General features: G+C 40.7%; 2 protein-coding genes across 2 annotated transcripts in view; one reads left to right on the top strand and one right to left on the bottom strand.

The window, feature by feature from the left end:
* Positions 1 to 26,611, top strand: part of LOC126565490 (uncharacterized) — a 500,287-nt gene that overhangs the window by 334,240 nt on the left and 139,436 nt on the right. The window lies entirely within an intron of this gene.
* The window catches only part of LOC126565047 (zwei Ig domain protein zig-8-like), a 27,172-nt gene continuing 6,893 nt past the window's right edge, over positions 6,333 to 26,611 (bottom strand). The window contains exons 2-8 of the mRNA XM_050222186.1: positions 25,792 to 25,872; positions 22,822 to 23,057; positions 22,591 to 22,707; positions 16,658 to 16,751; positions 12,348 to 12,475; positions 7,813 to 7,981; positions 6,333 to 6,451 (exon numbers count right to left, since the gene is read on the bottom strand). Coding sequence (XP_050078143.1) covers positions 6,333 to 6,451; positions 7,813 to 7,981; positions 12,348 to 12,475; positions 16,658 to 16,751; positions 22,591 to 22,707; positions 22,822 to 23,057; positions 25,792 to 25,872 — 944 coding nt within the window. The remainder of the gene's footprint in view (positions 6,452 to 7,812; positions 7,982 to 12,347; positions 12,476 to 16,657; positions 16,752 to 22,590; positions 22,708 to 22,821; positions 23,058 to 25,791; positions 25,873 to 26,611) is intronic.

The following is a 26,611-nucleotide window of genomic DNA, read 5'->3' as shown; positions in this document are numbered from 1 at the left end:
AGGATTCTCGATTCTGCTATGCGTTCTTTGTAACCTAATAGGATAAGAAACTTTTCATACCATTCAATTACTCCTCTAAGAAACAAAGAGTTTCAAACATACATAAAAATGTTTAATTTTCTCATTTGATTCGGAGCATTCTTGAATCAGATTCCGAAACAACTCCATGCAATGTTATGATAATGTTTGAGAGCTTCAGATATGTTGATTACTGTATCTATTCGTATGAAATACTCTCATAAAGTTTGGAGAAACGTACCTGCATTGTTCTACATTCTTTCTTTTAGCAAAAGAAACAACCCAATCCCTTCATGCCTTGCAAAGACCTCATTAAAGATCTCACTCAAACATGTATTATACCACGCCAGACGGTGAGAAGCAAAGAAAGAAAAAAAATATAAAATTCCATTGTTAACCAGTACAATTACAAGGGATCTCCTCCAGATCCCCCAACACTGACAGTTGGAAATAAATGAGTCCAACCGAATGGGAACATGTTTCGCATATTTTTTATCCCAAGTCATTAGCAAAAAGGTGGACGGGACGGTGCACTGCACGTAAAGGGAGTGCAGGAAACAAGAAGAAAGCGGAAAACTGGAACGAAGATTAAGGCAAAGGTGTGCTCATTTAGCTAGCAGTCCAGGTGCAAGCACAAGATGAAGCGATCTTTGGCGCGATCTCAAACGCCAACGACGGGCGGTGGTGGAATTTAATTAAACTCAAGGTGCTCGATTAATGAGAAATTCTACCGGTTTGCAAATTTTCGGTCGCCGGGATGTCAAACTGTCAAGTGGTAGGGAAGGTTGGAAGCAAATGACCGAACTGAACTGAACCGAGTCACGCCAATCGGGTTGATGTCAATGTGTGGCAATTGAACAGTGCAATGCAAGGTTTTTATTTTTCGCTCTGGTTAGCGAGAGGTTGAAAAAGGTTCATTCAGTTGCTTTTTCTTAATAAGCACCAGGTTGACTTCAATTATTTTTGCAAAAAATACAATTTTGACTATCAAAAAACGATTTACAAACAAGGTCGTTCTATCTTTTGATCTAATCATCGTTTGACATAAATATTCTAAATCGTCTCAATAAAATAATCCACATCGCTAATGAGTTTTTCCTACAACTGCCTTACCCAGCACGAAATCGCAGAGGAAATTTCATCGTTCTGCTTGTGATAGACGAACTTTTTCGAATTTTAAAAAGGATTATACGCCAGACTTAAATCTACGCATCTGGAACGTTTGTAGAGTTACGTTTGCCTTGGGAAGTTTCTCTCTCCAACTTGCCGGGCTGACGTTCATGATCCGTAAAAGCTTTGCAACGGATAGCGGAACAACCATCAGTTGTCATAAAACCCCGTTCTCTAGATTTGGCTGAAGGCTGATTGACTGTGCCACGTTTTATCCTAACCGAACCATTCGTCTTAATAATCTGTGCTTCTCGGCAAACCTCCGTTTGATGCAAACCAATCGTGATGGCTAGAGTGGAGCAGGAAGAATAAGAGGATTAGCGAGCAGTGAATAGCTATAAATTTATCACTTTTATTCCCAGTGGCATTTATTTGTCATCTGTCATCAGTCATCTGCGTTTGGCTGCTAAAATAATCTTGACCTGGCCGAATCGCTTACAAATAATCTAAATTATTTAGAATCTTTTATCATAAGTGGAGAAATTGAAATATTGAACTGTTTGAGGCGCTGATTCTTCTTCTTCTTCTTCTTCATGGCTTAACGAACTCTAAAAGATCTTGCAGGCCATCGAATGGTTAATTAGACTCGCCAATACCACGCAGTTGGATTGTCTGTTCTCACTACGGGTGGACGATCCGGATGGGATTTGAACCCCGGTCCTGCTGTTTGAAGACCGGCGCCACTGATGCATTACCAAACTTCCTAAACAACATTTTCACTAACAAACGCCAGGTGATTATTCGTGGCGGGACTGCTTAATGGACACGTTGAATGTTCCGTGCTACTTTCGGCTGTCAATCTCTACGCGCCTGCCCTTGTTTTAAGGGTGCGGTTCTTGCTCTCTGTGGATGATTCGCGCACAGCTTTCGGATCTTCCTCCTCCGTATTTGCCTTGATTTTAATGATGTTTGTGGTGAGTTCGATCTTGGCATGTCTATTTTAGAGTTTGTGAACAATATAAATGAGCTGTATGTGTCGCTGTCGAAGCTGTAATTTTATTTGTTATTCTGAGCACGCTATTACGCTATCGATTGTGCGTATTTTTTATTATAAATTGTTTATTTAAAACAACTTAAAAAATATTTTGCAAAAGAAAAGTGGGATACATGTTAGCATGACGTACAGGTTTTACAAAGAAAATTTAAGGATATTTTCACCAATCACTGCAACGTTGTTTCCAACAATGTGGATGACGTAGTTTGCAAACAAACGTAGGATGGAAATTCCTCTTACTTATGCTAATGTGACTTAAAATAGGTAAGAGGAGGGAAGAAAATTTGAGGATGTATTTGGGACAATGGCTTTCATAGCCTGTATCAATATGCTCCAAGCACTAGACACCCTAGAGCACAGGTCAAACTTGTGCTCCAGAGACTCTATCTGGGAGCAGATTGAGCAGGCTGAAGGAGCCCGATTCTTCCTGTCGAGCAGCAGTCCGTGTGGCACCTTGTTGTGCACCACCAAGTACAGCACCGAGCGTTGGTCGGATGAAATCTGTAGCTGGTGACGTTTTTCCAGATCCATCACCAATCCGTGGAAGGTGACGCTATAGCCATCTTTGGAGTCTGGAGGTCTGTCGGCCATCATTTGCTGCAAACTTTTCGTAGAGGCTGTATATAGCGGATGGTATGCGGACTGCTGGATTACCACCCGAAGGCAATACGTTGTGGCAATGGAGAGTTTATTCGGGGGATTTCCAGCACAATCGACGTGCTGAGCCCCGATTTTATTATGAAATGAATTATGAACTTTTATGAAATTTTACAATTATGCATTTATGACATTATTTTAAATTGCTCTACTGATGTTAAATCGAATGAAAAGCTCAAAGTGTAGTTCAACAAACATTAAACAACAAACTGATTTAAATACTACCGGTCACCGGGGAGCTACCAGCTTATGCTGTCAGCACCTATATCATTGCTCTTATTTGTTTGCCATGTTAATGTTTCAACCATTTAACTCCTTTATACACCAAGATTGCCTAACTTTGGGCGTTAAGTGTCGCTAGAGTAGTACAAAAGTTATCATTCCGTCCAGATCCAACACCTTTTCGTTCAACAACTACCACTATTAATTAATCCTCGTTTCAGTTTATTAACAACACTACCAGGCTGGTACACCGAGAAAGAAAAAAACCAACAAGCCCCAAACGCCAACGCTAGGTAGCTTCTGTCAGCTGCCGGTGGTTGATATCATCCCCCGTGTGGGCCCCTGTAGCGGTGGGTTTGCTGACCAGATGACAAACTGAATTAAATTACCGGTCCCAGCTGAACGCGCGAGTCTACCGCTGCCTTTTGTTCCTCCTTCCCGTCCGTCCGTACTACGTTTACGGTCTCTTTTTCTGCTTGCTCAACCTGCTGATGGTTTAATGTGAAGTAGAGCAGCGAGAAAAAGCACATCCTTCCCAGCTTTCAGGCTTGATGAAGGTGAATAAAGCGAGGTAAAATAATGATGCCGGCCGCAAGCCATTCTTTCGTCCGGCACCGGACGTGAATGTGTGTGCGAACTGACTTTAATTATGCATTCAACAAGACAACTTGGCTACATACTCTCCCACTGCTCCGCAGGAGTGAGTCTGCTTTTTTCCTACCCAATCAGGCAGTGCAGTGAATTGCTTCGCAAAGAATCTTCAGAAGCTTCAGTGCTGGAAGACGGAAGTGGTAAAAGAGAAACACACCCACAATCGAAATAAAAACACTATGGTAAACTTTCTCGCCTTTTTACAGGCGTGTGGATGTGAGGGTTTGTATGGTTTTGTTTTTTTAGAAGTAGTTTAGTGAAACGCTTGGAAAAGCGAAAAAAAAAATCTGAGCCTGCGGGTGAATGTGAGAATGATGTGAACAAAAGTGTTTCGGTTACGGTTGAAACTTTTACGCTGCTCTGTTTTCACTTCCTGCAGTGAGTTTTCGGGGCTGGGCTCGGTCTCACTTTGAAGTTCGTTACCGTCAAGATCAGTTGCGCTTAGAGAAGGGAGTTTGTGGAGGTGGGTCTGCTCCAGTGGACAGTAAGTGTCATGATGAGCGGATAGAAGGGACGGTTGATGATTTATAGCACCGTAGCAGTAAGCCCGGCTGGCGTGTGTCCATTTCGATAAGAGCAAGGAAGTGAAATGAACTGTAGTATTACACATAGCGGCCATGGTTGGGACATAGTAAACCACCATCGTCGGATGCGAATGGAGCCAGGCACTATTAGCTTGAAAGAAGTAAATTGAACCTAATTTTACGTGGTGGAAAATCAGCATTACCGATTTATTTCATTTGGAGTTATTTATTTACCTTGAACTTTCGGATTGGTAGTAACGGACTTTATTGCAAGTATTGTGAAAGTGAGTTTTATTAACAGCATATTACAAATAAAAGTTTGTTTAGTTTATATCCATTGCTGACAATACGGTATTGTACACCCATTGTTTTAAAAAAAATTCTTTCTTTTAGAAACAAATTTCGTTGTGTGACCCAAACTGCTCGACTTTATGAAAGTGATTTTTCAATGAATGTTTGATAAACCCAAGTAAATATTGCATAAAACTGAAATATTCAATCTTTTTCAACGCTACAACTAAATTACAGTTAATTTAAAATGTGAGTTTATAAATATTAGAAAAATAAATAAAAATATATTTCATAAAAAAAATTATAAAAAGGACCTCTTGGATAAAGTTCATGTATCACCAATGTTTCTCCTGAAAATAAAACTGCAATTATATAAAAAGGCTTTTATTAAAATCTACAATGAAGAAACGTTTTCCTGAATGAGAAACTGTGACGAGAGAAAAATAAAACATAAACTAAAAAAAGTAGCACCACAGCCATGAAAAAATCTGCATTAAAAAGTGAAAGACAAAAGCCTGGAAAGCTTACTAAAACTTCTTTCAAATGTCATCAGCGAGTTAATAAGCGTTATTAAAAAGACAACTTTCAAACAACCCACTTAGCAATAAAACATTGAAACAAAGAAATGCTAAATAGAAACGCCAGAAAAGAGAATTTAATGATGGTAGCCTTAAACATGAAAAAAAGGAAACAAAACGCTTCCACTTATTTTTTAGCTCCTGCGTCCGGTGCCTTTTCTTTTCCTTTGTTTCAACTCTTCCCGTCAATCAATGCTTGCCCCCCCTCCCACCCCCTTTCCGCGTCTAACTTGGAAGAGTATGAAAAATGACCGGACAAAAAATTAAACACTCATTCACGAATAATTTATCATCGAGACCCGGGATTTGGTGAGCACGTTTCGTGCTGCATCCTTAAGTTTTCAAGTGGGCAAACCATTCAGTAAGAAAAAAAGAACCCAAACGAGAAACAAAGCAGCTTTCTTTAAGTGAGCAACAACAAACAGCGAACTTTCTTCACCGTACCGGCTTAGTTGTGTGGTTTTCTTCGCCAGCTACCGTCTTGTTGTTTACATTTGCACGCAATGTGTGAAATTGAAAACTTCTTCCGTTTCTCCTGGGTTCTATTTACTGTTTTCTCTTGATGTAGAAGAAGGAGACTGCAACAATTGCAAAATCAAACAGCGTTATTTCTCTGCTAAGATTTATTTACTTGTGTCTTCAGTTTTTCCTTTTACATCGCTTTTTTATTATTTTTGTGTAGAGTCTTCCAATACATTTTGCTATAAAGGGAGAAAAAAGACGCCTAACACAGAGTTTTGAGCCGGAGTGTATTTATTTTTTGGCTTTTGTTTCAAAACAGGAAGTTTGTCCAATGAGACGATTGTTCAATTTTTCCGTTTTCAACAGGAAGTAAATGTCATGTTTTTGTGTGTTTTATGTTGTGCTCTTTGACTCATCGTTTCTCACTTATGTTTTTTTTTCTTATTTGCTAATGATTTGTAACGATCGTTTTAAAGATTTGAGTTGAATTTCGTTTAGTACCAAAAAATGACTTATGTTTTCTTTTTACATTGCTGACTTAAAACTGAAAAAACTAACTTTTATATGTGTTTCCATATGTACAGTGAATCCTAACTTTTCTGTCACCAACAACCTGAAGTCAAAATGTGTCGCCCTGTTTTGAACTTCTCTTCACTTTCTATCAGCATAGCTATTGCTGACTTCCTACTTTATGTACAGAGAGACATTTTACCCACACAAGCGAATAGTATTTACATCACTCTCGATTCATCCTCAGTTGTATACTTATCGATCTGCATATCGATGTCCAGGTGATATCGCCATCAGTAGCAGAAAGAGTATCGTCAGTAGCAGGCAATTGCTACGAATCTGACGTCCGAGTTGTATGGCTGCCGGATGTTCACCTGATGATGAGAGCGAAGAAGGGAGCGACGAATGAAGCGTTAGACATGAGGCGCAACCATCGCCAGCGGTGGTGATGTAGATAGTGGTAAAAGTAAGAAAAGATTGTGAGAAACATAAATAGAGCATTACTTTTAAATTGCTTACATTATAATCAGTTTCAACGATTTTCCTACAAGAAGTCATAACACGTATTGTTTTGATTGCGTTTTCTTGATAGGACAACAAATGTAAATGAATTTTAATAAAACAATTTTCAAAAATAGTAAAATCGATCCCATTTTTGGTCTCCACACTGCCATTAGGAATTTGATCTAGATGGTGGAATTAATTAGTGGAAAAAATTTCAAAATAAATACAAAAATAATGTCGTTCAGGTCATAAAAGCAATAGCGCATCCGGCCTTCCCAAGACACCATCGAGATTCAAATCCCATCCGGCCCCATATTGAGGGCAGACTATTCATCTTCGTGGGGCCACTAAGTTGCAGGGCAAATAGGGAGGTATAGGCTGATGATGACAAGTTTTTGAGATAAGTTTGTATAAGCCCGTGGAAAGATGATGAAATTTTAGGAAAAATCATTCAAGCTCGTAGTACAATTTTTGTTCAAAGTTCCACCAATTTAAGCGTTTATTAAAATGAATATCGTTTCGCGACACTCCATTCAAAATTTGAAAAGAAAATTAAACACGTATTGTGTGGTGTTAAAATTTCTCCACCCGCACACACATATCAACTAAAAAGTCGGCTCAATTTTGGCTGTGTCATGTGCGCTTTTTTTTTGTGCGTGCCCAGAAGGATGCCAAACAAACAAAAAATCAAAATACGACTTATTTTGCGTACCGTGTGGCAGTGTGAAACTTTTGCCAGTTCATCCTCGGTGGCAAAATCAAACCAAACACCCTACTCGGAAAAGTCACATTGAATCGTTCCGGACGCACCAACAAAAAAAAAAGAAGGAAAACAACGTCCAGGAAGCGAGCCGTATTTTCCAAAACCGTGTTCGTTTCATCGTTATTCAAACATGGTAAAAATAATCAACAAACAACCTGCCTACCGACGTATTATGTCGTTTTTTTTTTGTATGTGTGTGTTTATGTGATTCTCCCTTTACTGTTCTTGCTCCTGGCACATATTTTGCTTTTCCTTTTCCATCGACAAAGTGAAGCGTTCGTGAGTCAGCGCGAAACCATTCTCGGAGCGCTTCAATTTTCGCGCGATGAATAATCAAAGAAAATCGGCAAGAGAGATGAAATAACCGCGCGATGTTGCAATTATGAGTGGTTATCCTGCCCCCAGCACCGTTTCCCCTACCATCACTTCTATCACAACACTTTTCCTCGCGTTCGCTTAGACACTTACCATTCAGCACGTGCACGTGCACGGTCGTCGGATTGGCCATCGATGGTAAGCACGTGTACTTCCCCGAGTCGGTGCTGCGGGCGCGCTGGATCAGCAGATAGGACGTCGTTATGTCGCCCTTCTCCGTTATCACCGACACACCGCCCCGTGCCGAATCGTAATTAATTTCCTGCAAGCAAAGCGAAAAAAAAAACGAGCAGCATAAGAAAGGCGGCACATGAAGCACTTTGTTCGGTATGGTTTTGTTGCCAGCAATGACACGCGGAAAGCAGCGGGCCATCGAGCGCATGCAGATGTGGTGTGAAGTGTTTAATTAAATTATCGATACCATCTAACGGTGCAATTGGAAATGTCGGTCGCTCTTTTATTTCGCCTAATGGGAAGCTAGGCTCTGTGGGAAGGAAACAGGCTCGGTGGAAAAATCACACCCGGTGGAAACGTAAAAAGGCACACAAATTACGGGAAATGACTTTCGGGGAATGGAGCAACAGGGGAGTGGGAGTGTAAGAAGGCTTTGTTTTGGGGTGTACACGTGTACCACGCGTAATCAGTTGTTTTAATTGTATGCGAGATAATATTCTTTGGAAGAGTGTTTGATTGTTGAAGTAGGTTCAAAGGTATAAAGATAAATGACGTAAGAAAATTTAAGAAGAGCACATAGAAAATTAAAACCACCCTTATTTAAGCAAGGAACAAAAAAAATTTTCATTTTAATTTTATTTTTGAAATTTTAAATTTTAGAAAGTTCTTATTAACGGAAGTGGTTTGATAGCAGAAAAAGACATTTCTTTCTTTTCAAACGTACAGTAAATTGAGAACCAAAAGCCTTTGGTTTTATTGTATCACAATTAAAAAAAAACTGTTTCAAAAAACACAAATGGTCAACTGTTTAAGGTCCTTCGACAAAGGTCTGGAGCGATCCTAAGATTAGTTAGATCTCTTAATGATTAACTAAGCATTGGCTGATTATTGCAACAAGCTCTGTCAATCGCACAATTAGAATGATTTTCTCACAGCGTCGTCATATTATCGGGAAGCTCTGTACAGTTTTAAGCCTCGGGTGTCAGTGATCGGTTAATGTAGGATTTGAAGGGACTTGCAGCCCTTTTTGGCTTCAATTTATATCCTATTAAGACGAAAGCTTCTATCGGTTTATGACGGTGTTGTTAGTATCAAAAAATTAGTTGTCAAGATGATGCTCATAGTTTTCAAAATATTCGCTCAGGGATGAAGCTTGCAAATTTTCAATGGGACTCAAATCCCATCCGGACCGTCCCCCCGTATTGAGGACTGACTAACCAACTTCGTGGTATCAACAAGTCCAGTCCAGTCCAGCCATTTGATGACCGGCGTGATCTTACAGGTCGTTAAGCAAAGAAGAAAAATAAGAAGTCTATTTTGGGTCTATAACTCAAAATATTGTTATTGTATGTTCCTTTGCGTAGCATACCATTAAAATAAAAAATAAAAATCTATAGATGGATAGCTCAAGCAAAAAAAGTTCATTATCCAAGAAAATGATTTTAGCAATACGGCCAGGCCAGATTTCTCACGACAAAAATGCCATTGTTGCTTAATTGCTGGTTGCTGGTACCCCATTGCTGCATTTCTCCTTGACTCTTTCTCTGCTAAGTTCTTTAATAATTTACTTTCCCTGGATCCCGATAAATGTTCTTTTTTCTTTTTATCGTTACTCCACACCATTCATTTTTTCTCTACTCTACTTTCTGTGACCTTAAAGTTTTAAGGTGTGACTGAACTGCAATTTGTCGTTAAACGTTTATTTGATCTTGGGTCTCATTTGTACAATTTGTACAGACTTCAATCAAAGCTACGACAGAATAATTTCAATGAAACGTCTATAACTTAGCTCCAGAGCTCCGCTATCTTCCTATTGCTGTCAAATCTAACGTTTAGCAACGCTTGATATCGGGCTTAATAGGGCACAATCAGTATTTGTTGCCTGCCTTTTCATACCCCATCCTGCAACTTTAGAAGCTGTGATACTCTGAATATCGTATCGTCATCGTACTCAATAAAGTCACAACGAGTCTTTTCAACGAGTATCCGCTAATTTGATTCATTCCTTATTTGTTTTCATCTTAATTCTACTTTAGTTATTTTTCCGATCTCAACTCTGAAACCTTTCTTAAACTTGTCCTTTTGATATCTCTCTTCCCAATAATTAAATTTTCTTAACGTTTTTATGTTGTGGAGGTAGTTGAACTTTCGACTCAAAATTTATTTGTGCAGTTCAAAGATTATAGTTAGTAAATAAGAAATTTAATTTAGCTTCTAAATAAATTAATTCGCAGTCGCAGGGCGGTGGTTTAGATAACATCGCCGCCAGACTCCAAACGGCAGAACTGGGGTTCAAATTCCATCCGGAACGTCCCGTCATAATGAGGACTGACTATCCAAATACGTGATAGTAGCAAGTTTAGCAAGACATTCGATGGCCGGTGTAACCTCACCTTACCAAGAAGAAGAAGAATTAAATCGTTTATAAGTAATTACAGATGATTTATTTAACAGGTAGACAACTCGAATAAAAATTAAATGAAATGAAAGTGTCATTTACTTTTAAAGAACATGAGAACAGTTTTTTTTATTGTAATGGTTGGTCTGTATAGATACAGGAAATTGAAAAAACAAATTCACATATCTTTAAAAGTAATAATATTTCTCAGTATCAAAACTGCTCTTCTCCATGCTTATTTAACTAAAGTCTTGGTATTTGATCTAAGATTTCGAATAAAACTTCTTTTTTTTAATTCGCTCCTGCCTAATTGCAGCATTACTTCCTTTGTTCTTTGAGTTTACATCTACTGCTCGAAGGGCTTTTAAAAAAAAGCTCCTTTACTGTGCTTTAAACATCTCAAATTAGAGTTTCTGTTATCAACACTCTGTTCCTGCGATTATAACTTTAAGTAATAGCAATCTCCACACTCTTAAGTGACATGTAAGAAGAAACTGCAAAACATGCCATAAAAAATGAATTGGGAACTGTTGCACGTTAAGAGCTTTTTTGCCTTTAGCCTTTTTACGCCATTCAAAAGCCCAACGACCAGGTTCTGTTGATTGCATTTTAAAAATTCATTTCTTTTTCACGCGTAAAAAATTGACAACCCCACCAAATCCTCCCCTTTTCGGTCAGCGCCTTCCGATGTGCCTTCTTTTACGAGCATAAAAACGTCAAATCAATGTCACGATGGTAATGCTTAAGTATACGTTATCAGCAACTACCATCAGCACGCCATACTTTACACTGTTCAGTATGTGCCAGTGCGTGAGTGGGCGGATCGTGTTTGTTGCCTTTTTTAATAAATTAAGCCACTCACTCACTCAACTCTTGCTCGTTCAATCATTCACCGGGCTTCCAAGTTAATAAATGCATCCTAATTTCAAAAAAGCGGCTACCGGCAACCTTTCGCCTGTCGGGTTAAATTTGCCTACACATCAGTTTAAATTTTGAGCGATGGGTGTGTATCCTTCGGCAATGGATTATTATTATCTGCTCTTATGATAAGTGATTCCTAGCGTCTAGCACTCGTACATCAGCATTAGGCGGACAGTTTGCCGCTTTGCAAAGCGGTACATATTTTTCCCTGAAAGTGGTTTTATCTCAGAGGATGAAATGGGTCTTCGAATCGAAAATCTCATTTTGGAATGGGGTTTCCCCTTGCAGCTGGAGCTACAATTTTTTTCTTGCCTGCGGTGCTTTCTCCATCGATGAAACCCTTTCACGACTGATCGCATCGCGCGTGTAGTCGATCGTCCACCTTGGGCGCAAAAATAAACGACGCAAAGACGACCAAGCAGCACCGAGCAGCAGATTGTGTAAGAAGGCTCTGAAACAATATTTACCTTACCTCTGTCCAAAAGCCAAACCGTAAAGGTACAGAAACGACCGAGAGAAAAGTTTCGATAAACAACTCCTTCAACCTTCCGTTTGGCTCGTTTTTTCCATCCTCTTTTGCAGCAACGAAAGGACCGACGATGAGGCAATTCTTAACCTTAAAACTGGGTAAGATTCTTACACACACACACCCACACGCACCGATAATCACGCTGGGACGAGGTTTAGTTTGTGGTAGATTTTCCTGGATACCTCGATACCTTCGATGAGGAAGTGGTATTTTATGCCCACAGCTTCCTCATACTGCGCCTCAGATGCCATTGGAGCAGATTTAATAAGACAGCTTGCGAACGCCGGCACCCCATCGAAAGGGTCGAACGTGGTTTTGAGTTTGGGTTCTCTGTCCTAACAGTCACAGCACACTAATCAAAGATAAACACAGCGCACACCGCCCGTAAATGCGGGTCTGCTGACCATTCGAGGTTTTGAAGCCTGATCACTTTAACTTCGGAATTATACGGGAGCTCGTAATGCTCAAGGATTACTGGAGAAGCTGTTTATAGGTGGAAGAGATGGTTGATGATGTGTATTTTTGTACACCCCCCCCCCCCCTCCCTCTTTCTCTCTCTCTCTTTCTCTCTCTCTCTCTCTCTCGCTTTTAGCAATTCCTACTTACCACACCGTTGTGCGTCCACTGGATCATCGGTGGTGGCTCAGGCAGATACTGTACGATGCAGGTCAGATTTACAGTCGAACCGGTGTCAATGTATAGGTCCGGTCCACCAACTATCGTTGTGACGGGTTCTGCAGGCAAAGAAAAATAAAAGTCATAGAAAAAAATACAATCTCGAGAGTGAGAAAATGATGAAGGTTTTGCGCAAAGCGGTGATGTACGGTGTTACTTTTCCTGTAAATTTTCTACCTATAGGGTTATGTTGAGGGGGAAAACACTGATGTTCAAAATATCGTAATGTTTTTTTTTCCGGGAGGTACCAATGCATGCCCGAGGCCATGTGCTTTTGAAAGGGCGATATAAACGATAGTGAGGTTTGCTTTATGGACGTCCCACCCTGGATGGGAAGGGAGTTGAACAATGCTTTACTGCAAATGACGCCATTTCTTGGGGGGAGTTTATGAGTGGGTAAAAGATCTGATCCAAGGTGTTAGGGTGGATAAAATTCAATGCTTTTATCCTTCAAACTTGGTCTTAAATCGAGAGCAGAATATTATTCACAAAACTTGGCAATTTCTCCCTCAAAATTCCGAAGCTGTTTTGTTTCGTCTACAGTTTTCTGCTTGAATTCTGGTTTGAAATTTCAATTTTAGCAAAGAGTTAAGCATTTTAAGCAACAAGTTTACTTTTGAAAAATCAACAAACTTCACAGTTTTGCAGAGCATTTAAAGGTCGTTCAGATAGGAAAGGCTCACATCGAGATAGAGTTTACCAGAAAGGCTAAAAGATATCGGATTTCAAGCCGTCTCAAGGTCATTTTCATTTAGCCAAGACCTCATTAAGGAGGTGATACAGTCTCTGGACAATTTCCAGTTGTATTAACCTATCATTAAAACTTTCCTTGACTGCAGCTTTAAAGCCAATCCTTCATCTGTTGACGATAGATTTTGATGGTTTGCTTGCAATGTCAGTTGCTGCATTTGTGGAAAACTGATGAACTGAGAACTCCAAAGATTCTGAACACTTAATAATCAAGCTTTTAAAAAGACGCACATCGTGCCCACATAATCGTAACACACGAAGAAAGTATTGTGTCAATCCACTGATGACACACAACTAACGTCAAACTATTAACAAATGACAATCGGACATACGGTCTGTAACTTCGCTCTCACTCCCATTAGCCTTTCCGGTTGCTGTCAAATATTAATTTAACCTCCTATCATCGCCTATCATACTCGCCATCCCGTTTTCCGTGTAATCGCGTCACGATCCAGGAAACCGCTCACCCGCCATTTTCCTAATAGAGATGCCCATCCGGAATTGAGTTCTTTTGCCCCTCTTTTACTGCTGAACCTGCTTAAGGTGGCTGCTCTCGAGCTTTGACCCACATTTCATCTCGCTTGCGCTTGCTACAAAACAGACCCCGCAACACACATACACACACCGGGTTAGGTTTAATTAAAACGAACGGAATATTTATCGTTGACGTAAAACGAAGGTCAGCAGAACTGTCATCCGATAACGAGGATACGTGTTCCGTGTGCCCCTTTTTTTTCACAGGTCCTTCGGGCAGGAAATCAAGCTTCTGCACACCGGAAGCGAGCCTGGCGAACGGAAACTCGTGGCAGCATAAAATGTGAAGGTACAGCGAAGGTTCCGCCATCACCAGCCAGGTTACGTGATTCTATCCACGGAAAGACATTAAGATTTATTACGGTAAGACAGCCAATCAGGTGCCAGCTGGATGGTGCATTATTTATTTAGAATCTTTCCGTACTTAGCCGACCGGTACTCGGGAGGACGATCCGTTTTTGCCGGTGTCGTCTCCATCGGGCGCGTTTCGCATGGAATATGGATGTACGGCGAGGAGCGAAAAAGAAAATATTCTACAACTCGACATGCTCGTAAGTAAAGCGAACAGGCTAAAGCCCAAAACCCCGAAAAATGAATAGTCAACGCCAAGCGGAAACCTCAACGAACGTCGATTGTGTCTGCTACTCGTCGTACCCGATTCGGCCAACGATCCTAAGAGTGGGGCTTGCAAACGATTAACTAGCGAAGTGAAGATTGAAATTTTTCGGAGGCCGTGTTTTTATGTAGCAGCGTCATTTGCAGCTCGAGGATTATTACAAAACTTCAAGCAGATAGCGATGGTCCTGACGATGATGATGATGATGAGACCATTTGTTATAGCGAAAATGCGCTATCATCTTGCCGCAGATGGCTTGGATTTTTGAGAAACTTTTTATTTATTTTTAAACACGTTTTATGTTCTAATATTCAACTATTCTTCTTCGAATGTTGTTCTGAAACAATTGAAGCTGAGCTGGATGTAATGTAAAGAGGCGGAGAAAGACAAAGGACTAAAGAGTTCATCACAACCAAACGTCTTTATTTAACTCCTTTCTTTACGGCGGTTGACTTGATTATGTTGTTCTTGCAGCCGATTGAATATCATATTCAGAAACCTGACTTTCTCGCCAAAACTGTCATTTGTAGATGTAAAAGTAATGTGAATATAAATGTTTTTGCTTTCTGCATTGATAGATGGCGAGATAATCCTTTTTAAACGAGAAACAATCATATAAATTACATGAAGCACTACGATGCTCTTCTTTATCTTTGACCGTAGAACCTTCAATAACTTTCTTTTTAGATGGTCCTGCATCTCTGCCCCGAACTTTGGGACACTTAAATAATGCAAAACATTTCTACGTACAACTTAAATTTGTGTGTTAAAGTTGTCGTATAACTTAAAGCTTTCGAAACGAGTCACATGTATGGTGCACTTTGATTCAAAATTGGCCAATTGTTGCACAAACTTCATCTGAGAGAGCTTGAAAAGATTCTTTGAACTTCTTCTTGGTCCTTCGACCTTAACCTTCTAGGTCTTCTTTGAACTACTTTGAAGTATCACCATGAGTTATTTCTTTATTCTTTTCATTATAATATTCTTTACATAATTTTTCTATCGGATGCTACACTACATCTATTTAAAAGAATAGATAAAGTATGAAAAGAATCCGAAGATTTTTCATACTTTCTCTATTATTCTTGGCAGTGTCTCGAGTGTATCTAACGGTTTCCAAGTAAGTTTTTACATATCAGTTAATTATAAAAATTTTTTTAATTATGTTTATGTTAATTATGTTTAAAAAATAATTTATAAAAAATATTTTATTTTATTCAACGGTGGCAAACGTGCGGCCCTCTGAGGCTGGAGGTAACAAAAATTGCGCAATACATGTATAAATGCGGTCAAATAAATTAACCCGGAGTAGATCGTTTACCACGAATAATGTTTGAAGTTATCTTCAGACTAAAATTGCTCAAATCTTCTATGTCACCCCGGTCGTTTAATAGTTTACTATACCACATAGTTGAACAATCGTTCCTTTCTACGGTCCGGATGGGATTTCAAACCCAGTCCTGCAGTGTGATGATCGGTACCGTTGTTGGTTCGTCTCACAACCATCAAATTCTTTTTAAATGTTGGTTGATTGTAGAGACACAGGCAATAATTTCCTGCCTTTATAAAATTATATTAAATATGAAACAATATTGTAAGCATGTTTCACATTATATTTTAAACTAAAAACAACATCATTTCTTCCAGTAAATCATTTTTTTATGTAATTAAGTCATCACTTGCGGTGTTGACAATACGGCGTTGCACCGTCATAAATAATTGCAAATAAATTAAACAAAATTTGTTTTACGAAAGACATAGGTGTCCGTAGGTTAGGAAACAGGAAATGAAACAATCACAAACATATCTGAAATATACCAAGAAAAACACAAAGTTGTGTGAAGGAGTCTTTAAATTACGGAACGAACCCAAAACAATATGAAAGTGTTTGTCCGAACCTGTAGAACGAAACTTAAAATCTAAGAAAATGCGTCATATTTTTAGGACATTTTGATGGAACATTACAACGACCTCATTTATGAATATTCCTTAGTTTTCCTTGAACCAGAACGGCTTATTCTGTCATGCAATGAAATTATGAGCTTCTTGTTTTATTCTTTTTGCACACTTTTGAAAAGAATGGCAAAAAGCCCAAGCTCAAAAAATGTTCACTCATTGTAAACGATGGCAGCGATAATAAGCCATAACCACACTTTCTATGTCTACCCTCGATGCTAGGCTAAACCCATAACGACAGCCTTATCCCACACCAGGATGGTTCCGACTTTTTTCAGACCGATAAGCTGCTATATGCTATTGGTAGAAAGGACCTTCGCAAGAAAAAAGATATCACCTCATGCCGTAATGACTTTTGCAGAGACCACGCCATGAAAATACTTACCTACGACGGACAATGTCATCGAGTAGCCAACGGGCGGTGTCGTGGAGATTTGACACTCGTACACACCGGAATCACGCTGCTGCGGATACAACACCTGTGGGTTGAAATTAGTTGGAAAAATAAAGAGAAGAAAGAGAGAGAGAGAGAGAGAGAGACAGAGACAGAGAGAAACAGAGCAATGGATTAGCGAAAACGTAAGCCAGGCAATGTAGGGAGAAAAGCCAAGGTACAAGTGATAAGAAGACATCCGGGCAAGGTGATAATAGAGTTGTCGAGATCAGCATCATCGGGTGTAGGGTTTTTTTTCCAGACTCTCGCACGTACATTCCGGAAGACATTCCAACGCACCGGTCCCATTCAATTCTGTCAATGGTTGTAGCACGAAATTTGTGAGGTTATAGCGAAGGTAGTGGTTACCATCGAACCTTCAGCGCAACGATACTATCAGATCCGGATAGACGAAAGTACCTCCCTCGGGGCCAGTTCTATCGGATCGAATCATATCGAACGATGCAGCAGATATCTTTGGCTTTTTCAGGATTGAAAAAAAATAATCCCGGGACACGTCTGGGGCATGGTTGGTAAATGGACATGTTATCGATGTCTTGTCTGCCGGATATGCTTTCGACCTCTACATGACCCACAACAGATCGGTGCGTTTGGTTGTGCCGGTTTGATTGAAGCATGGCCATCATAGAAAATCGAATCGCCAAGGAAGGTGATTTTGAACGATGCTCTAGGGTGCCTTCAGGCATGGATTCTACGCCAATTCGAATTCTACGAAATCGAAACATAGACATTTTCTACTAATACAAGACTACTCTCGTGTTCTTTCTTTATAGGGAATTTCTTCTCGATACAATAACAGCAATGTAAAGAAAATAATCGAAGTCAAGCGACAATGTTTCCGTTGACAAACCTCTTCAAGCGAACTGTAACCCATCTGCCATCTTGAGACTCCCAGCAAAAGGCTAAGGAGCGTCTGCTCCGGACGGAACAGGGCACGGCGATGGTTCAACGGTTACAGTTACTAATTACTTGACCTCCGGAAGCGGTTTCAGTATGCGCAAGTGATTGCCTGTCTGCATTGGACCAGCATCCGGGTTTTGCTAAGCTGAGGCAGCAAACCCTACGAACGAGAGGAGAAATAACGGCAAAGGGCAATTAGCCCGATCGTATCCCTCGATAAGGAGCCAGTTCCTTTTCTGCTCCATTTAAACTTGATGACGGCGGGGCAAGAGAGTCGGCATAGTGGGAAGAGTCAACGGGGAAAAAGGTTCCGGACCGTTGCTTATCACCATCGTCCAAGACACGAAAATACCCCGGATGTGCTGATGCAGTCCAATAAACGAAGAATCTACAGCTTCTACCACATTCGCGTGCGTGCTTTTTTCGAGTGTGGACAGAGCGGTTTTTTGGTTTGTTTGCTATCCGATTCTACCCGTTTTACGGATACGCATTTACGAATAAACGCAGTCACGCCAAAAGATGGAGTTCATTCAACGGGAAAAAGTTGTCCTCGGGTAATTGCAGATGGAATAGCTAAAAAAAATGGTTCAAAATGTGATAGTGTGAAAAAATAAGAAATCTTGTCACTTCCACAATAGATTCATAAAAGTGAGAAAAGCTAATAACAAATGCAAAAATAACTCTGATGGCTGATATCGGCAATCGAAATTGAAATGCACAGCAAACAAACAAACTTGGGAAGGGAAAATAATTAAGAAAGATTTGCGAACAAATTCATCAAGTCCGCTTCGCTTCGAGGCGGCTGTTTGTGGAAAATGTAAAAGTTTCGTTTTCCAGGAAATAAAACAAACAGAATGCACACAAACGCACAGTCACTCACACACCATACACACACACACTAGTATGGAATGCAATCACCGAATGAGGAAAAAAGCACCATGAAAGCATTTCGGTAAAGAACATTTTCACTCACTCTACCCACTTTTCTCGACAATTGTATGGTTTTCAGAATTTCAATCGAAAGCGGCTTTTCGGTTCGGTACGATAATTGCATTATCATACCGGCGGGAAGCGAAATTGAGGAAAATTTGGACGAAGAATAAATCATTGCGCTTCACGCATCACGTTTCGATTAATTTTTTGCTGGAATTTAATTGTTCGGAAATGTAAGGAATTTGTGTTTTCTGCTGCTTGGCGTTTCAGATTGCTTCGTACACTTTTTCTCGTGAGAAATAAATGAAATGGTGCTTTCGTTGGAATTTTGTTGAGTGTTGTCAGCATTGCGATTAACGAGCAGTTGATGTAACTGATTCTAAAAGATCAACTTTATTTTATTTACCGAAGCTATACTTTGAAAACTATCAGAGAGGAATTCGAAACAGAAAATCTGTGACTGTGTTCTGTCATATGAAAAGACCCTCTAATATAATGGATGCACGGCACACCTGCCCCTGCAAGGAGTACTGCGCGTCTCAGCGCATCAATCATTGGCGAATTAGGTTGAGGGGCGATTTATAGGTTTGTGTCAGCAGTAAAGAGATGAAATTGTCAGTCTTCTCTTCAAACTGGCGCTAGAGGAGACCATCCGCGACTCAAGGCGTAGACGTCTGTGGTTTGAAGCTTTTCGATGCAATAAAAGCTTACTAAAGAGTAGAGCAAGCCGATCCAAACCTTATATAAAAAATATTATTGAGGCCAAAACCAAAAGAGTGGTGGCTCTATCAGCGGTTCTGCTAACTAACACTAATTCACACAGAAGTGATGTACACCTTCGAAGTGGTCCATAACTTTTCGCCTAGTTTTTCAAAAGTCAATACCGACGCAGCAATACAGATGTAGAGTTACGTGAAAGCGTGCTGGTTTCAAACATGTCATGTGACTAAGGAAATCAGGACTGTATCGAACCTTTAAAATCCCAGCACTTAAATACGTTGCTGACACATTAACTCTGTCCAGAACTGACGAAACCCTTGTAGCCACGCAACACTTTATTCCTGATGCTCTGAAGGATTGTTGTTCCAGAAGGTGAGAAAGAACAATGTAGGAGCCGTTGCAACGACGAACTCTGCGAACTGAACGGCGATATAGCCTTCGTGCAGCCTACTAAAGTGGCTTGGCTTCCATGGCTGATCATGCCATGAGAATGATACCGGACGACCCAACCCAGAAAGCCTTTTTCAACCGTCCGCATCGTCCGCACGAAAAGTTAGAATAATGTATTGGCAGACGGTAGTCACTGTTTCTAAAAGATGGCTACGGATTGTGCTAGGAAATTTGATAGGAAATCTGCGTACTAGACACATTGTGAAAAATAAATACGATATGCTTTTCTGTAGCTGTGGTTTGTTTTTCCATACATATTGGATGCTTCTATTGAAGTTGAGGCATTCTCCTGCATTAAAAAATCAAGAAATTACTTTCCTTCTCCCTGGTTACAAAAAATCAGCATCGCTGCTACAGCATCAAAGGGCAGTACTAGATAAATAAATAAATGAACAAGATTTCTTTTAATTAATTTTCATGACAAACTATATTAAGCTCTTCTTGTTCGTACTAAAACTTCATCTTTTGCATTTTGGTATCAACGTCGTGATGTGGTTTAGCATAATTTTACTCTGTACAGAGTCTGTCTTCACAATTCCATTAAATCTAAGCAATTGGTACCGAAAAACGTTCTTTCTCAATGCTCTCTAGATATCATTTAAAATCAAATCTGTTCCTACTTCCATTAATTATCCTTCCCGTGGCCCCAAAGATGGACACGGCTTATTACCAAGCTACAAACCCGACGCTTAAACCCTTTAATCCCAATAAAAGAAAACACACACACTCTCTAACCTCTCGTAACCTCAAAAACCGCTTGTTGCCGGCAAAACCATACACTCCATCTAAACCATCCAAAACCAACAAGATAGATTGATCGGATGGACACCCGTACCGGACTCATGTACATCTCCGGCACCGGAGCAGAAACATTTATCATCGCTCCAAAAAACCCTCCCCGGACCGGAGGTCGCCAGTGTAATGCTTTCCTGTTTATAATAGTTTTATTGGACCGGTCGACCTCCGCATTCCAGCATGTCGTCTAGTTGGAAAGCATGCTTTCTTCTTAAAAAAAAAGCGAGAAGCTGCTCTCGGTGAAATGGGAAAGAAATGCCCCCATTACCACGTCTTGCTTGTTTAAGGGTAAAAAACCCTCCCGAAAGCAAACGGATGATAGTAATTAAACTCTGGATAAACGCAACCCATTAGTCACACGAGCCAGTGATTAATATTATTGCCTTTGCATTTTGGTTTCGTCTCGCTCGCACTCGCACCTTTTTGTTTCACTCCATGGATCCTTAAAAACTTCTTTTTCGATTCCATCGTTATCACGGGGCTGGCGTTGTGATTTCGTACCGTTTGCGCTACGACTTGCACTTGGCCTTCTTAACCCCTTTTTACTTCCCGATCAGGCACGTTTCGCTTCCATCATCCTACAAACACGAAATGTATTTTGCGAACCGGGTTTTTCGCCCAGCAACAAAACCTAAGAACGAAGAACAGAGCAAACGCCATTTTCTAAGCTTCTTTCGTGCCAGTTTTGTCGCAGATATTTGGCCTGCATTGGTTTCTCAATGGCAGTGGCTCGTTCGTTCAAGGGCGGCACGTTCTATCATTTCCAGTCCATTTCCGCTAATCATCGCTGGGCAGAATTGGTTTCGAGCGGGATGCAATATGGTGGTGCGGACGTACGGCAGAAGCTTTTACGAAAGAATTACCACCGATCGGACGAAGTGCAATCGAAAGCAGCAGAATGAAAGGGGACTGGGCCACTTCCCGTTACAGGACAGCTTACAAATTGCGACTGTGAGGCGCGCGCGTGACGGTTGCGATGGTGACAATTCTCCAGCTTTTTTTTCGCTCGCAGAGCTTTTCCGACTTAAGCGTGACTCAATATTTATCACATCTTTCCTTACGATTTGGTGCGTAGTCGCCGTCGATTGAAGTTGAAGTGGCAAGGGCTAATTCCACTCAAAATTGATCCTCGCGGCTCATGCCGGTGGCTAGAGGATTCCAAAATAAGGTCGATAAATTAACCGATAAACATCTTAAACGGATCGGATGAACTACGGTTGGCACTGAATAGGTTTTGTAAGACGCACTTGAAGCTCGGCTTGAAGCAATGAAGGATTCTGAGAAACCAGATGGGGAGAGAATTGTGTAGGGGTGTGTTTACTCTAGCGTAGTACAAGGAAGTCGCTGAGATTAGAAAATTGGCTACACGACAAAGAAATCACGTTCGAGTTTTAGTAACAAACAGGCCGTCGTTTTGAGTGTCCTTGACAATATTTTCTCTTTCGATTCTACTGCTAGCTTGGCAGCCGTGCTTTAAGCGTATCAAGATTTAAGACACCATAGCAGGGCGTCAGATCAGCCAGCCTCGATATGGTGTCATAATTAATGTTCCCAAAACAATCGCAATTAAGGGCGAGTGCGATAAGAAACTAATCTACCGAAATGCCATCTGTGTGGTTACGGATCATAGCTTAACAAGGCGTGCTGGAATTTATTTAACCACCTTCAAACGAGCCTAAACCCTCGTTTCCATCGCACCCAGCCTTAACCCGACCACGGGCAGGAGAATTGGAGTTATTTGGCGTTTTGGGCTTTGGGAGGTTACGTATTATGTGAGTTTACGCGTGGTGTCCACTGACAGCTTAAATTCAATTTATTTTTATCGGTCTCATTATACCGGTCGCCGGGCCCTGTTCCGGGTATTTTGTACTATAATTACACCGGTTCCCAGCTATCACGGTACTTGTTTTTCTTTTTTGGGAACCTTTCCGACGGTCCGAAGACCGTGCGAGACCTAAGCGTGAGAGGACCCCCAACGAACAGGTGAAAATGTCATCAGACTAAAAATTCGTTTTCCCATTTTTGAAAAAAAAAAACCCCAGCCCATCCGGGTGATCCATGCCCACCTTTAGTGACCAGTCGTCCAGTTGGGGATTATGTACACTCTGGTACCGCTGGTCGGAGGTATACGTTGCCTTGCCCACCGTCAGCAGATGCAAATCCCGGTGCCGGATCCAGGAAACCTGTTGAGTGGTTGGTGCGCGTTGTGGAAGGGAGAGAAAAACGGTCCTTTTAATTAAATCATCCTAACCGGGCCGCTAAAACCCACCCCAAAGGTGCCACTGGCTGAAGCTTACCGTCCTATTGCCCAGGTTCCGTACGCGACAGTTGAGATAGGCCGTGTTGCCAACGAGCGCGGTGACGTTTCGTGAGGCCGAGATGTCAAAGTAAGGTCCCCGGTCGAGCGGACTCTTGCCGACACCGTCGTCGTTGATTTCGTTGTCGTCGAAGGAGGACGTCTGGAAGTAGTGCTTCGGTGGGGTGTACGTGTGCGGTTCGTCGATGTCCATCGTGTAAGAGCAATGAAGGTGACCTGGAAATAAGACGGAAGAAAATTATTTTAAGGCACATCTAATTAGTTAAAGATGTCACTTAAAGCGTCAATCGATGCATTTTTTTTTCTTGATTCAATAATCATTACAAATGATTGTTTAAAGTGAAACCCGTGCTTCGAAATTAATATGCGACAAATCGAGCACAAGCTCGATCAAATGAAGAAATCTTCATCAAGTTCATGGTTTCGACGTTACATAAAGAAAGGTTTAATTCCAGTTGATATCTTCAATCAATTCAATTCTCATCATTTTCGAAAGAATTGGCCTTGCTGTGATAGAAGGAATAATAGCTTCCAGATCAATGTCTGTACTTTGTTGATGCAGACGCCTGAATGTTTGAAGGACATGAAATGATAGCATTCCAGTTTGAACCTCAAGAATGACAGACACTTTGCGAGAAATATGCAGAGAGAAAACTAAATTTCTCAGAAAACTTTTATTACAGGAATAAACTCTGAGATCAACTGCCGTTTGTGTTGAGCTTCCAAGAACTTAAGAATAATCATTCAAATCAAAATAATCTTCTTTTGATCCGATGCATCTGTGTTACTTTCTATTTGAATGGATTTGTGGAATACTTAAAAGCATAAGCCTTAACGTGAGGTATTCAAGCAAGCGTAGTGTTGTTTTTTTCCTGTGCAGGTTGCATTACTCTTCTGAATTCATTCTGAATCTTTAATAATTTAACCGTATTGATATTGGTAACCCCTGAAAGTATGCATTTGTTGGAAAAATATTATTAAATTCATAGTGAAATTTAAACCAGAATTAGTGAGTAGTTTAAAGACCGGCGCCGCTGTCGCCTCTACCACCGGCAGTGTGTATGTTGGTATTAATAAATGTATTTTGAAACTTGCTAGCCATATTTTGAAGGTACAATCACGTGAACAATATTATTTCAAGGTTTATTACTATTTGCATAAACTGCAAATAAACTCAAACTGCATAAACTCAAACAATTGAGATGATTACAAAATAAACAAAACTAAACTAAAAACATATAATCTGCGCACAGGTAGCAGACACAAAATAAGCAGTTCAGCAGTCAAACGGATACAAACAAATCAATCCATATTAAACCAAAAACCTGTTTGAGGGATAGTCTCCAGTTGAATTGCTAATTTTGATTGACTGTTTAAGTTCTATCCTGTGTCTTGGAATTATTTTGAGGAATATTGTACATTAGGTTTATCAAACGATTTTGAAGATACTTCAAACGCACTGTTAAATCAAATGATGCACTCACAGTGATGCACTCAATTTATTCTAGAGCAGGCCTGCAGGTGATCTTTTACTGGTGAAGTAAATTGGCATTCCAATAACCTAACCATCAAACCTTAAGAAAAAATTGGTACAGATAAAGTAATGTACCCTGTCCAACGCTGAAATTGGTTTTGAGCTTAGGCGCATCCGAAATTCCGATATCCTACTCTGTTCGAAAGCTTTGAGTGAGGCCTTTGAGTAAGGCAAGGCCTCAAAATATCCAACGAACTAGTATCGAACATCCAAATTCGCCTTGCCGACATATGCCATTCAGTAGATGCGCTCTACCATCTTAGTAAACCCGCTCATAGGGCGCGTTTCTAGAGAGATCGACGATCTGTCACGATGAAAAAGATTGCCGAACATTTTCTGCTTACAGTTCGCTGTACATTTTAAAACGAAATACGTAGTTCTAGCAATCTCTAATTACATCATCTTGATAAAACACCCAACATAGTTACCTACTAAAGCAGAACTTCCCTTTCGAACTCAGCTTCCAGTAACTCAAAGCTTAATGATACGGAACGAGGTTTTTCTCTGCTCGTTAGTATGGCATAACATTTGACTTTGCTTGAAAAATCGAAACACTCGTCACAATATTGAGCCATACATAACCGCACCCTTTCCGCAGGTCTGCGCTGAGGAAGCACTTGCCACATCACGTACACAATGTACTGGTATTTAATTTATGGGAATTAAATACTACACGACTACAAGCACCCGGTGGAATCGTTCAACGTTTCATAGAAGCGGTTCGAAGCGGAAAGCTTCCTTACACAAAAAGACAACCGAACAAACACACCCGCACACATACACCGGTGGTTGGAATTATTTTCACGATGCACTGTAGGTATGCACGTACATGTCTCAGCCGACTCGTGCAAAAGGGTTCTTTGTGGAGTGTAGCCGGCAAACCCTTACCAGCGCTTGTTCAAATTAATTTCATTTCCCAGGAAAAGCGTCCGAGCTACCGACGACTTGTATAAACTATCTCGTGTGAAAGGCATTGCCGGTTGGTTGGGGTGAGTTTGGTGGGAGGGATGGGGCATAGGAAAAACATGGCGACATAGTAGCTCCTGTGCCAGAAGTACTGCCGGTGTTATTAGCGAAAATTGCAAAACCACAAGCTCGGGCACCGCCAACAGGCACGGTGTCTTGAACGCGGGGTCTGCTGTACGCGATGTTAAGACGCGCTTGGGACGGAAACTCATCCGTGAGTGGAAAACTATTTCCCCACGAGTTTAAATAAGCGAAGCAAAAGAAAAAGAGGTTCAAAAAAACGTACTAGATAAAGAAGAGTAAAAAAACGAAGAGGAAAATAGACCATAACAGCGGCAAATCATGCGCTCTTTTGTTGAGCACGGCCTACGGGAAAATTGTGGAAAACCCACTCTTGTCAGTGGGATGTTCCAGTGATAACAAGATGTGCTGTGGATAGGCGGTACTTACCGTAATTTATATTTAAAATTATCATCACTACCGCTAGCTGTCTCATAGTTGCTGCTAGTTGCGGTCCGCTGGCTTCATATTCTGCAAAAAAAAAGAGAAAAAGGAAAAAGGTAAGAGGAAATCCTCAATTGACAAAAAAAAAAAAAAACAAACCATGAAAATACGAAACGATTTCAGTGTAGCAACCATGCTCAGGTGTATGCTTCTGGTTGAGCTGAATAAAACACCATTTCAACCCACAAGAGGCTCATTCATTTAGCTTTTTATTCGGACCAAAGAAGACCAACCGCCGGTGCATTTGGTGCTAGTGTGTTAATGCAGCCACATGCCCGCAAGCTAAACACCGTGACCGTGGACAGGCGTGGCGTAACACTACGCACTAACAATCTAATTTACATTCCAACATTGGCCAACTTCTTCCATTTGGCTGATGAGATTCGCTCTGCGTTGAATGAATTCAATCTTTTTTTTTGTTGCTGCAAGCTGGTGCTTGTTGGGCAGCAGGCGGACGACGCCTAAGCCGATTGTAAGTTTCACTCCCAGCCGCATAGCGCTCTGCTCCGCCCAGAAAGGAAAAGTTTCGCTTTAACGCTTTGCATAATGGAATTGTTTACTGCAAGTGTAGCACACGGTGCACCAGGTAATCCGACCAAAATCCGCACCGAAGATCTCTTTAAGCGTTTTCGGTGAGACGATGTTGCTACGGCACACGCAACCAACGACTATGGGTTGTGCAAATAACAATTCCGAGAAGGCAGAAGCATGTTGTTTTTTCTCGAAGATGATTTGGGTTGTTTTTTTTTTCCTTTCAGGATTTTCA

Source organism: Anopheles maculipalpis, chromosome 3RL (assembly GCF_943734695.1).
Source record: "Anopheles maculipalpis chromosome 3RL, idAnoMacuDA_375_x, whole genome shotgun sequence".
In the NCBI taxonomy this organism is placed as follows: domain Eukaryota; kingdom Metazoa; phylum Arthropoda; class Insecta; order Diptera; family Culicidae; genus Anopheles; species Anopheles maculipalpis.
The sequence above is the reverse complement of the archived record's forward strand: the minus strand, read 5'-3'. Positions and strand labels throughout refer to the sequence as shown.